General features: G+C 28.8%; 1 protein-coding gene across 1 annotated transcript; it reads right to left on the bottom strand.

The window, feature by feature from the left end:
* Window positions 1-316: 316 nt before the first annotated feature.
* Window positions 317-1155, bottom strand: LOC107869736. The gene is made up of 2 exons (XM_016716196.2): window positions 699-1155; window positions 317-604 (listed from the first exon to the last, which is right to left on the bottom strand). The coding sequence occupies exons 1-2, from the start codon at window positions 1080-1082 to the stop codon at window positions 479-481; spliced, it is 510 nt and encodes a 169-aa protein (XP_016571682.1). The 5' UTR covers window positions 1083-1155; the 3' UTR covers window positions 317-478.
* Window positions 1156-13989: the final 12834 nt, after the last annotated feature.

Here is a 13989-nt window from a genome sequence, read left to right as displayed (position 1 = left end):
GAAGTGGGTGGAGAACCTAAAGTCTTTGGTTCAAGCCCCAGCAAACACAAAAAACACTAGGTGATTCTTCCCATCTGTCCAAGCTTTGATGGACGAAGTTACCTAATATCTGTTACTGCTGTGAGGTGGCAGGTATTTCATTAATTTAGCCGAGGCATGAGAAAACTGGCCTGGACACCACAGTTATAAAAAAAAGCTTCAATTAAATAAACCAATAGAAGTACAGAACATTACCAGTGTATAAGTAGCCTACAGGACAACAGTTTACTCGAGGAGAATCCAAATAAAAATATGACAGTGCAAAAGAGTAGGAAATTAACCAATTTTAAATTAATGTGAGATCAGTGAGAGACAATTAGATATATACGTGAACTCCAAGTGAAAACGAAACAAAAAACAGAATGGTAGGACATTGACAAAATGCCATACTTCCCCTTCTATGTGGAACAACAAAAATGTAATATGCTAAGTAAAGTCATCAATGACCATTTTTACTGGACCCAAAATAAAAAATAATGTTCAATACCCCCACTATTCCAAGTACAGCTAGAAACAAGAGGCATGTAGTATACACCAAAACCCATGGCACCTCTGTTTGTTCATCCTGCATGAAGATCACTGCTTGTCAGGACAAATGTTACAAGAGAAGTAGATTGGAGTACCTACAACAAGTTTACAGGCAATTTAACAATACTCACATTCTTTTTATGCTCCGGTTGAGAGATTAATTTTGTGGGGGATACTGCAGTACCACTACTAATAGCATTGGGATCTTGAGAACATAATGAATTGGCATTAGACTCCAACATAGAGTCCTCTGAAATGGGAACAACCACTCCATGTTCGGGTGCATTTTCACCAATTAATCTTAGCTTGCCACTCCCACTGTATCTATCGCTTTGAAGCTCTCGATCCCCAATATCTCCTCCTTCTGATACAGATTCACTATCATCATCATCATTTAGCTGTTTAGGAAGAGAAAGTGATAAACTTAAGGAATGCCTCCTGATAGAAGAACCGGCACTGCTTGTGCGAGAAGATCCAGATTTTCTTAGCTCGAAATCCTTATTTTCACAATCCATGATCCTTCACTGGAACTTCATTCACTATTGAAGACGCTAAAACTTTTATGTTCAGTCAACTGACAAGTTAAGATGACATTCATAATGATACAATTCATTGCATAAACAAATGATTCATAGCCAACTAGGCAACTACTCCACATGTGGAAGCTTACAAATAGCATGAAACAAGTGATGCTACCTACTTAAAATATTTACATGATGTCAAATTATGAAATAAAGTAGTATATGGCTAGCTATGACAAATACAATCACCCAAATATATCAGGAGAAAAAAACTTGATCATCAAAAGACTTTAACTGTTGAAAGTTTCTTCTCATGCAGAACTAATTTTGAAAGACTTCGTTTTAAAAAGATTGATATTTCTATCATGAAACCCATCCAGATATTTCATTTTGCGAAGTAAATTTATAATTAGAATATGCCCAACAAAAAATTTGATCAAGATAATTTTCAGAATATTGTCCCCAAAAATAAATTAGAGGAGACCAAAGTTGACAAGGGAACTGAATAATTCAGAAAAGATTAGAATAGTATAAAAAGATCAAGAACTTGAAGATAAAAAATATTCATAGAATGGCATTTGTTTATTTTAAGTTTCTAGGTTGAAGAAGCGCATACCAATACCACAACTTCAAAGGCCAACTCCCATTCAAATTACAGGAAACTTGTGCAGGAAAATTATCTAAAACTTGATTTATTTGACATTAATCATAAATTATTAATTTGACAGGGTAATATTCTACTATTTTCTATAGGGAAAAATAGATCTACAAAGAAGTCATTCCAATCCCTTCAATGATTTTGTTAATTAATTTTCTAAAACTTCCCTTGGGCATGCACTCATTTGTTTAAGTGCAAAGAAAACAGGGGTTATGTACAAATCAGGTGGACCTAATAGCCAATTGCATGAAAAATTTTATTTTGTATAAGATGCGCCATGTCATAGTTGTACGAGAGATTTATTATTGGCCAAAGACATTGATAGACACTCAAACTTGTTGTCAAAATTCACTTAGACCCCTAAACTGTGGCTTGTTCCTATCAGGCATCTCAAATGTTAAAATTGGTACCTATCAGGCCCAAAATGCTAATTTGGCAAGAAGAGTGTTACTCCTTGGGCGTGTGAATAGTAAAATAAATAATATTTTACTTTTTTTTTATTAAAAAACTTGTATTTAAATTATTTTATTAATATATTTTTTAATTATTCTAATATGTTAATTTAAAAAAAGAACCCCCAACCCCAAGTAATCATTTTCTTCACAACCCCACCCCTATCATCTTCAACCCCCCACCCTCCCCATACTCCCCTCCTCATCGTCTTCAACCCCCCACCCTCCCTGTACCCCCTCATCATCATCTTCAACCCCACTTTGGTAGCATTAATTGGAGAAGAAGATAGAATTATATTATCCACTAAATCAATTGAAAATGGAGAAGAAGATTAACAAAGAATCAATTCATTTTATCCCATTGTTGACAATTAACAGAGAGATGAAAAGCAAATTCATCATCGTTCACAACATCTTGCACACCTTTCAAGAATGAAACTTCTTCTAGCTTTTTGCATTTGTTTCTCAGCAAATTTAGTTGCTTCTCCATCTTTGCATTAGTGTCAATGAAAAGGTTATTTGCATTTGTTTGCATTTGCTTTGCAAATTTAGTTGCTTCTCCATCTTTGCAATAATATCAAAACAAATGGAAAAGTTGCTTCTCCATCTTTTCATTAGCATCAATCACAGAAATATGTGTGAAGACAACGATGGAGGGCTGTGTGTGAAGACGATGGCTTCAGTATGTGTGTGTGAAGATGACGAGGGAGGGGGAGAAGGGTTGTGAAGAAGGCAACTGCAGGGTGGGGGGTAGTTTTTTCCTTTTTTTTTAATTTAAAAAATATTATTAAATAGGAAGGGGCAAAATTAGATATTTGAAAAAAAATATCACGTGTCTTTTTTTAATTGGTCATTTTTTCCACGTCATCGCGTGTGTATTACACACACTTGAGATTTTGGCTGATTGGTCAAAAAAGGTCCAATTGGAACAAAATTTAGGGGGTTTAGGTACCTGATAGGAACATGCCATAGTTTAGGAGTTTAAGTGAATTTTGGCAACAAATTTGAGTACCGATCGATACCTTTGACCTTTGGAATTTGTGGGTCCCAGCTTTCATTACTTTGTCATATTTTTTTCTCCATAACCATCTCCCTCTTCACCCTTTTATTTTAATTCATGTTCTCACATTTTTTTATTTTTAGAAAATTCTACTCAATTTCTTTTCTTTTTTTTTTTGAATTTTTATATTCTCTTTCAACGTCTTTCATAGCAATGAATTTGAATTTTTATTTTTATTATTTTACAAAACTTTTTTGTGTGGATATTAATTAATGTAATTTAAAATTTATAATATGCAATGAAGAATTACACTATGTCACCATATTGATATACTCATTCCATCTCAAGAGAAAAATTAGAGTTGACGTTGTGTTTGATCATGAATGGAACTTGGAGTTATTTTTGAATTTTTGTGAGAGAAGTACGCATTTGGCCATAAATATTTTTCACAATATTTTGTCATACGTTTCACTTTATTTCGAAATACTTGTTTGGCCATGAAAATCAACTATGCATTTCGAAATACGTTTTCATAATTGTTGACTTTTTGAAAAAAAAATTGAATTCAAGTTTTTCTATCACTTTATAAAAAAGTAAATCCAAAGTGTAAAATATTTTTAAAAATACTATGATCAAACACAATTTCAACCCTATTTTCGACTTCAAAAATATCAAATAATTAAAGTGAATACATTTTTGGTTTTCATGGCCAAACGGCTCCTAAGAGTGAAAAAGGTTTACTTGTTTGCACTTTTCAAAATACAACCCTAAATTGTATTTGAAATTCTCATGGTTAAACACCAACTTAAAACTATATTTAAAATAAAGTAGAAAAAAATTTAAGAAAAAGAAAAAAATTATTATGATCAATAAATAGATACTTGACAAAGAATTAATTATTAGGAACTAGAATTTTTGTAAATATTGCAATATTTCAACAAGAAAGTTCTAGGAAAAATAATATAAAGGTGGGAAGATGAAAAGTAGTTTCAAATAATAGGTTGCACAGAAAGATTATATTTAATTTTGGTGGCACTGACATTAAATTTGAAGAATAAAAATAAGATGAAAAATGGTAAAGATGTCACAATGGTAAAAAGGTAAAAAGGTAAAGAAGGGTAGTGAACCCCCCAAAAGCCACATGCCAATCAACTAATAGGGCCTCATACAACTTTTGTTGGTTGTATGAGACTCAAAATAGAATTTTTCCAATTGCATGGTTGATGACTGTTTAACGAAAAGAAAAAAAGGCAAAAAGTGAAGAGAGATCTTGTCTGAGTACTACAGCCAATTACATCCTCACGTAACAAAAAAGGGGTCTTTTCAAGTAACTGAACTATGTCTTCCACTATTGGGATAACCTATGACAAGGAAAAACAATAAAGCGAATTGAACCATTCACTGATAAGCTAAGTTCATAACGGAGGGATAATCCTATGGCTTAGTAATTTAATGAAGTTGAGTTAAGCACTATAAGATTTCAGGATTTCGTTTACTCCAGTTGCATGTAAACTTTGAAGTTTGAAACTTAAAACTTAAGAATTTAAAAAATCTCAAGTTTTGTGGGTGAAAAGACTCAAAAACTAGTTTGGTCTCACAAAATCTAAATTTCATGATCAAATAGATATTTGAAAATAAATTTCAAACATTTATAACCAAGGCTAGCTTAGATTCAATTTTCAGAAATTTCACAGTTTAATAGAGACCAATGAAAATTTCATTGTTCAAGGAAAGCAATTTTTATTTTTTATTTTTTAGAAAAAGAACCAAATAGAAAAAGAGAAAGTTAGCATCCTAAACTCCCCGGGACCCCTTTCATCCAGAATCCAACCTCTTCTTGCAAAAGAGTAATTTTTGACAGCGAATTTTGACATTTTGAACTAATAAAAAGGAAATTATAGGTTAAAAACGTTTTGAATATCTTGTTGAAATTGTTTTGAAGAAAAGAAAATCTCCCACATCGGAAATTTACTTTGGTTGGGAGGAGGTTGAGAGTTATAAATAAACCTCCACATCCTTCATTGTTGAGACACACAAAAATATTCTTTTCCTTGTTTACTATTAAAGAGGTTTAGAGATAATTCTCTTAGAGATCTCTTTGAGAATAGTATTTTAGGAAGTGAGGGTATGTGAGAAAAATATTGTGTATTGTATGGTGTAATAATTTTCATATAGTGAATATTTTTCTAGGAGACCCATGAATTTTCTCCAATTGGGGAGTTTTCCACGTTAAATCTTTGTGTTGTTATTCTCTTTAATTTCTATGTTATTTTCTGCTTGAAAGCGGTCCAGAAGAGACGGAAAAAATAGTCCATCTTTTTCCAACACATCTAACTTTAAAAAAAAGAGAGAGAAAAGAGAGAGTACCTTGAATTGAAGAAATATGTGAGCTTGTGGACTTAAGAATATGAATTAAGTATGAGTAAATATCCAAACCAAAAACACTTTTTGCAGAGATTTTTGGAGGATCAAATTGTTGTTATTATTATTATTATTATTATTATTATTATTATTATTATTATTATTATTATATTGTTATATCGTTTTGATTTTGCCCTTTACGGAAATGGAGATGGGTGAGAGATTGAGCATTGATTGTGGCTCTTATGGTGATTCAGAAAAATCGCATTCAGTAATTTTAGTGTGTGCCTTTTCAGTAATTTTTTCTACTATTAGAGAGACGCAAGCGTATAACCAAAAAAGGTATCTAGTCTATGTATGAAAGAATATATTAGAAGTATTAGTTTAGGAGAGTCTCGCACGTACCTTACTTTAATGAGTTCAAACGGTACACTAAATAGGATATTTATTTAAATAATAAAGAAGAAGAATAATTAGATTTAAAAATTTTAAATATGTAAAGATAAAAAATTTATTTAATTAAACCTAACATTTAGTAAAAAAAATAATCTCAAAGTCAATCGAAATTTATCTAAAACCTATAAACTATAACAAAATAATACGATGATAGAGATATCAAAACAATACAATTAAACCTAACATTTGCAAAAGAAATTTCCTCAAACTCGATCGACATTCATCTATCACCTGTAAACTATAGTAAAATAATATGATAATAGAGATATCATAATAATACAATAAATCTAATTTTTATACATACAAAAAAAAATTTAAAGTAGAGATATCAAAACAATACAATTAAACCTAATCTTTACCTAAAAAATTTTTCAAAGCCGACCGATATTTAGCTACCACCTGTAAATTAAAACAAAATAATACGATAATAAAAATATCAAAACAATACAACTAAACCTAACTTTACACAAAAAATTCATAAACTTATTATTTGAGTAGAAACCACAAAGTTACTCAATAACAAAAGTTTGTTATTCACGATCAATAAACCCAATATCATATAAAAGGAAATTTAAAACCTAAAAACAACAAAGTCACATTGTAGATTCAATAATGAAAATTACATACAAACATGAAAAGATGTTTCGTTATTCTTGATTAATAAAAACAACGGAATACAAAAGAAAATTGGAAACCTGAAAATTAAACCAATACATTATATTAGAGATCCAATAATAAAATTATTTACAAACATAAAAGGATGATTTGTTAATTATTATCAATAAAATAAAAACGTAATATAAATAGAAATTTGAAATTCAGAAACCATAAAGATACCCAATAACAAAGTTACGATCAAAAAGTTTTATTACCCAAATAAGATATTCGTATAACCTAGAAAAGGAATTCTAAAATTGAAAAAGAAAAAAAATGTAATGACTCCTAAATTAAAAATATTATAATAAAAGAAAAACGGTCCTTACCTAAAAAAAAAGACCTTTTTTTGTCTTGGAAAAGTTCACTTACCCTTTTTTAATTCAAAAAATCATGTGCTGCATTTAATTTTTGCAAGAAAGTTTTTTTGCTTTTCTTCATTTAGGTTAAAAGGAATCTTAACATGTTTTATATAAAATAATTTCACCAAATTTTTTAAAATATTTAGAACTTTACCTTATATAAATTTTTTTAATATAATAATTTCTTTGAAGTTGGATTTATTTAAACAAAATATTGCCATAAATTTAGGAATTCAACTAAAAATAGAAAATATTCTCTATTTAATTGTTTTATATATTTATTATAGTTAATATTCAATATTATAAATTGAAGAAAAACTATAAAAAGACGATTTTGTCTATTGCAGTGTCTTTTAATGAATGACAAAAATTTTAAATCACTTCTCTAAGGGTTTTGACACTTTTACTATATTATAGATGAAAGAATTTTAATTAAATATCTATTCTATGTATGAAAGAATATATTAGAAGTATGAAAGAATTTTAATTAAATATGCATAGTATAATTTTTTATTATTAAAAATGATCACAATCAATCATAATATTGTTATGAAATATAAATTAAGAACCAAAAAAATAAATAGAGAGAAAAGATGGGAGGAAAGATGAGAGATTAAGGATACAATGAACAAAACCTCTCTATAAAAAAAATACTCCTAGTTTTTCTCTAAAAATAGATATTTCATGTGCTAGTAGATATCTACTAGATCTTAATGGATTTTATTTATATAGTCTTGATAAATATTCACTATAATGTAAATACATTTATAACACTCATCCTCGAATGTCTAATTGATAGATAATGTGCCCCGTCAAGACCTTACTAGAAAAAATTCAGTGGAAAAAAAATCCAATGAAGGAAAAAGAGTACACATCTCTAACAATACATATATAGGTTTTCTCATTAAAAACTTTACAAGGAAAATCCAGTGGACAAAACCTCATAAGGAAAAAAAGAGCACAATGTGTATTAACTCCCTCTAATGAAGACATACTTGAATCTTTGCATCCCGATCTTATGCACCATCTTCTTGAAAGTTGCAGTTGGAAGAGACTTGATGAATAAATCAGTCACATTATTACTTGAACAATCTGTTGCACGTTAATATCACCATTCTTTTGTAGCTTATGTGTATAGAGAAACTTTAGTAAAGTGGGCTTCGTTCTATCTCCTTTTATGAATTCTCCCTTAAGATTGTTATGCATCTTGTATTATCTCCGTATAAAATTGAGGATACATTGTTACATTTCAAATCATATTTTTCTCAAATGAGATGTATCATGAACCTTAACTATACACATTCTTGACTTGCTCCATGAATAGTTATTATCCCAGCACGATTCGATGAAGTGTTAAATAAGCTACTTTGTATATCTCCAAGATATGACAGTATCCCCACATGTGAATATATTGCACATTTAAGATCGAGATTTATGCGGGTTAAATAAATCTCCAACATCAACATAATCAACAAAATCGGTACTGCAATCGTTAGAATAAAATAAAATCATATGTTTGATCTTATTTTGATGTCTTAGTAGAAGCATAACTATTTCTTGCTAACAAATTGATTGAAAGGCTATATCAGTCCTTGTAGTATTTGCAAGATACACTAGTGGTTTGCATCAATTGCACTAAGATATGGTACTTCGTATTTCTTATTTTAGCAAATAATCTATTGCTTTTGAAAACTTTACAAAAGTTTCAACAATATTCAAACCATCAATTTATCTCTTATAAGGATAATAAACAAGTTTCTTAAAATCTTTATATGATTCAAGCATTCTGAATATTGTAGAGATTTTCATATAAATTTTTGTCAAGTGACAATATTCAACATTTCATGCGTGACATCTTCGAGTGGACTGCAAATCAAATAAGTTTTATGCTTACCAAACATATCATTTCATGCCACTTGATAAATATTTCTACATCAGCATGTTTAAATTAACGTAGAATTCAGATCCTCGTAATTTTTCATAATATTGCATCAATATTGTAACAAAGATATCATTGATGATATGTCATTACGTATCGGTTCACAATGTGCCATAACATTTTGAGATCTCATTACTTCATTATTTTCAAGTACCTAACCTTTTATAATGTTTTATGAAGTGTTACGTCTTAGGCTCTTCAAAAGCACATTGCCTTCTTATTATGATTATTTGCTCCTTATTCATTTCAAAGATTATTTCATTTAAAACCGATTGGTCTACCATGCTTCATACATGCATAGACTTTGTCTCTTAGGGACAAAAAATAGGAGCACTTGTAGCTTAAATATAAGATGCTTTCGGCATTTAAATTGAATTATCTTTTGAATGAGGATCTGATGATAATTCCTAACATATTTCTTAGCTTCTTATAATCTCCCTCTTATGTTAGGAAAACTAACATACATCATCCATCTTCTTTGAGGAATACATCTTTGTGCATCATGGTATATTCATTAATCATATACCACACATCAACTAGTAGATGGACTAGTTGGTTCTTGACCTTGAACCAATTGAGAGGGAAAAAATTATCATAATTTATTGGTTTAATGCATACAAATGATATTTGTATGCAACATACAAACACATGAAACTTTGTTCTCATTTACAATCGTTTAGCGATTTATCAAAGGTATTCAACTTCAAACCATCATCATCAAGATGAATTATCTTGATTACACAATCTGAAAGTCATTCTCTTAACTCAATTTTACTGAGCAAATAACTTTATGAATGTTAAGCTGCAGGTTGACAATAAACGTACTAGTGATAATCTTATATCGATGCATCTTAATAGATTACATGACCGGTGAATAGGCCCATATTCACTCCTTATATTTTTCAAATTTTGAGGAATCAGATCCCAACATTAGTTGTTCCAATCAATTTGTCATGAGAACTAGCAAAATTAAAAGTTCATGAAGAATTTTTTAATTCTTCAATATATGTTTAATACTTATTATACACATCTTTGAAATATCATAATCGTTCATGTCAACTTATAAACTTTTATACTAGTAAACTCCAAGTTTACCATGACATGCACTTTTTTTTATAGTAAATTTCAGATTTACTATGACATGAATAGATTTCAGATTTACTATTTCAAAAGTAAATTTCAAAATAACTCTTCTTGGTTATTCTGCTTCTTTCGAAGATGAGTTGTGATACCATTACAATCAAGTGCATGTTTGTATGATAAAATTCACTAAATATTATCACATTCACCCCAATGAATGGATTTGTTCTTATAACAATCAAAATTCTCATTCTCAGGAATGGAATATAATCGTGCCTTAAGTTTATCAAATTATGATAGACTGTAACATCTTTCAAAATATTGCTAATTCAAGAGCAAATCGAGGTGTGCATATAATGTCGAGAATTTTTCTCTAATATTTCTTACAGAGTACATCATATATTATTACAACATTCACTTCAAGAATAGAGTAATTTGTCATCTTTCAGACTTTTCATATATTGTTACCATATTCACTTCTTTAAATGGAGCATATTCAATGGACAGATGTCATGTTCTTTTATCAGAAAGACATTATTTTGACTTAGCCATCATAATTTCATCGATATGGTGCATTGAGATTCAACGTCTTATCCTTATAAAGGCGTCTTAGGCAAAAAATCGATGGACTTAGATCCAAAAATCTTTCAGATTTAAAACAATTATTGCTTTTAAGAGATAAAGTACCGAAAATTAAACCACTTCTAATGATCTATTTTCAAATGTTTCCAAAGTTACAAACAAATAAGCTGCCCTCTTTGTAATCTATAATTAAAATAGTCATGATAAAAATAAGCATATAGCATTTGCAAGTCATTAAAAATGATGGAACGTATAGTAATATTTATCATATTTGAGTTCCATAAAGTAATACTACCTAATGCCTCTCTTCTCAATACAATAATAATTTATCAAGCTGAAAAGTTAAGAAAACATATTAATATATTAACAAAGCATGTGGCACAAAACATGAAACAAACCAACAATGAGCAAAAAGCTCAAATTGCTTTACCTCACATGACACTATAATCTTTTGTCATTATTTGCTAAAATCATTTTGGATGAAATATTATATACATACCTTAATTACATCCACTTGAATTATTCTCCTCCACAAATTAAGGACCTCGGTTATACCAGTGATTTCCATTGGATTTCCAACAAGCCAAAGGTGAAACAATCTCAAATTTATTGGAGACTCGTGCTAATAATGTGTTATGAAATATAAATTAAGAACAACAAAAATAAATAGAGAGAGAAGAGGAGAGACTTCTTTATTTCTCTTGAAAGATGAGAGATCATAAGATTGAGGATACACTGAACAAAACCCCTTTATTTATAGGGAAAAATACTCATAGTTTCTCTCTAAAAGATAAATATTTCATATCCTAGTAGATATCAACTAGATCTTATCTATATTCTTGATAGACATTCACTATAATGTAAATACATTTATAACAAATATTTAATAGTTGAAAATTAATATAGTATAATAAAGTCATCAGAATTAATGACAACTAATATATTTTTCATTAGTTAAGAATTTTAAATCAACTAAACCTGATTTTTAAGAAGATTTGAAAAATATAAAAATAAATATAAAAGCGTTAGAATAAGAAAAAAAATATAAGAAGTATGAAATTTTTTAAAATTTTAATTAAGTAATCAAAAATTTTTAAAGACTTTACTTTAAAAATAAGAAAACAATTTTAAATATAGAAAAAAATAATCCTACAATAAATATGAATCAAATCGATATGTCTCTCTTAGCCTCTAACAATAAGAAAAAGAGGTACGACATGACAAATGCAAAAATGACGATTCGTTAACCACTTAAAATTATCATACATATATATAATTATATTAAAGTGTGAAGAATCTTTGAGAAGTGATTTAAATTTTTTGCACTTCATTGAAAATTTTCGCAATAGACAAAATCATTTAATCTGAAATAATCAAAAATTATATGTGCAAGATATGTGCAGTTAAATTAGTAATTAGAAAATACACTTTCCTTTCCCTCAAGGAAGTTGACGATCCCACGGTGTACAAAATCATTTTCCCTAGTTTTTTTTTCTTCAAAAAGAATATGATTCTCAACTATAATTTAAAGGATGAAAATGAACCTATAAAGTTTTTTTATTTTTATGAAAAAGGTCAGCAAAAATATATCATAAGATTGATTTTTCATGAAACTGAGCTATTGGCATGACTAAATATTACTTTATCTAAGCTACAATTTAGGTAGAAAAGAAACATCTTATAAATAGTAGTATATTTTATAGTTTAAAGAATCATTTATAATGAGTGGTTGTCTAAGTTTACATAGGGTACCCAACATTTTAGTCAGTTGCGCAAAAATCCAAGGTGAGTCGAATGTGTGCCTCTCATTTTTGGGTTCCAATTGAGGAAATTGGAGCACGAAACTTTGACACTTTTTTCACGCCATCACATCTTCGGGGTACCAAAGAAATTGTAATTCTATAAAAGCAATATTGTGCCTCAAAATATATCGAGCTATACTTTAGTAAACTAGTTTAATCGTATGTGTCTCACACGTGTAATGTTTGATTATATCAAATTAAATAATTTTATTAATTGCAGAGATTTTTTGATAAAGTGCGAAAAGTTCAAATTACTTTTTAAAGATCCTTCACACTTTAATATAATAATAAAAACGTAAACATATATTTTAGTGTAAGCACATATATCTTTTACTGCCAGAAGTTTCAAGTGGTTGATGAATCATTACTTTTGCATTTATCATCTAGTACATCTTTTCCTTGTTGATAGAGACTAAGAGAGACTCACAATTTGAACCATATTTATAGTACAATTATTTTTTTTCTATATTTAAAATCTTTTTCTTATTTTTAAAACCAAATCTTTACAAAATCATTGATTATATTTTTATTGTATACTCACAACTTTTAAAAAATTGGTACGTCTTAAATCTTTCTTATTCTAGTCCTTTTAAATTTATTTTCAGATTTTCAAATCTTCTTAAAATCAATATTTAGTTAATTTAGAATTCTTAAACTAATAGAAAAAGTATTTAGTTGTCATTAATTCTGATTAATTCTGATAAGAAAAAGTTTTACCATAAATATATTTAATTAATTTTCAGCTCTTAAATATTAGAAAAATAGTGAAAAGACAATTTTATCTAAAACAAAGAATTTTAATAATGTGCAAAAAGTTCAAAAAACATTTCGAAGATCCTTCAAACTTTTAATATAGAATAGATATGGTCATTTATGTCAGATTATACTAATTTACTATAATTAAATAATTTAAAAGAATATGAATGCATGTTGATTAACTACAATTAAGTGTCAAAATTAATATATGAACACATACTTTCTTCATTTCAAAATAGACTAAATAGTTGTCATGTTACGCTTCTCCAGAGTCAATTTAACTAATTTTCAAATTAATTTATATTAGATCAATTCAATATTTTATTTACCTAGAAATTAATATAGTTGAATGGTATGCGGTCAAGGACACACACCTTAACTTAACTCGTTAGATTTAGCTATTAGCAATTAAATATATCTGAAAAGAAATGTAAAAGCTAGGTACAAATAATAAAGCAAGTATAAGAAAGTCGTAGAAGTTTTAAAGTTCCAATAATGAGTGTGGGTGTTGGCCCTGGTGTCGTTTGATTGTTCTAAACTTCAAATCCAAGGATGGTGTGATAACTAAAGACAATAAAGTAAAGAAAGAGCACATATAGAAAGCTTGGAGCACAAGAATGTAAGTATGTTGTTGTATTCCTTAATATAAGATGTATTTACAATAGTGTTAAGATTACTAGTTATAGTGTAATGATTGTCTAGGTCATTTTTTTGATTTACGCATATTTTTGATGTTTTGAGCCTTCTCACAATGGCTATAGATCATTTGTGACTTGCCTGAACTATCGATTTGGTTATT

Source organism: Capsicum annuum, chromosome 4 (genome assembly GCF_002878395.1).
Source record: "Capsicum annuum cultivar UCD-10X-F1 chromosome 4, UCD10Xv1.1, whole genome shotgun sequence".
In the NCBI taxonomy this organism is placed as follows: domain Eukaryota; kingdom Viridiplantae; phylum Streptophyta; class Magnoliopsida; order Solanales; family Solanaceae; genus Capsicum; species Capsicum annuum.
Note: the sequence above shows the minus strand (reverse complement) of the source record. Positions and strands in the feature narration are given on the sequence as shown.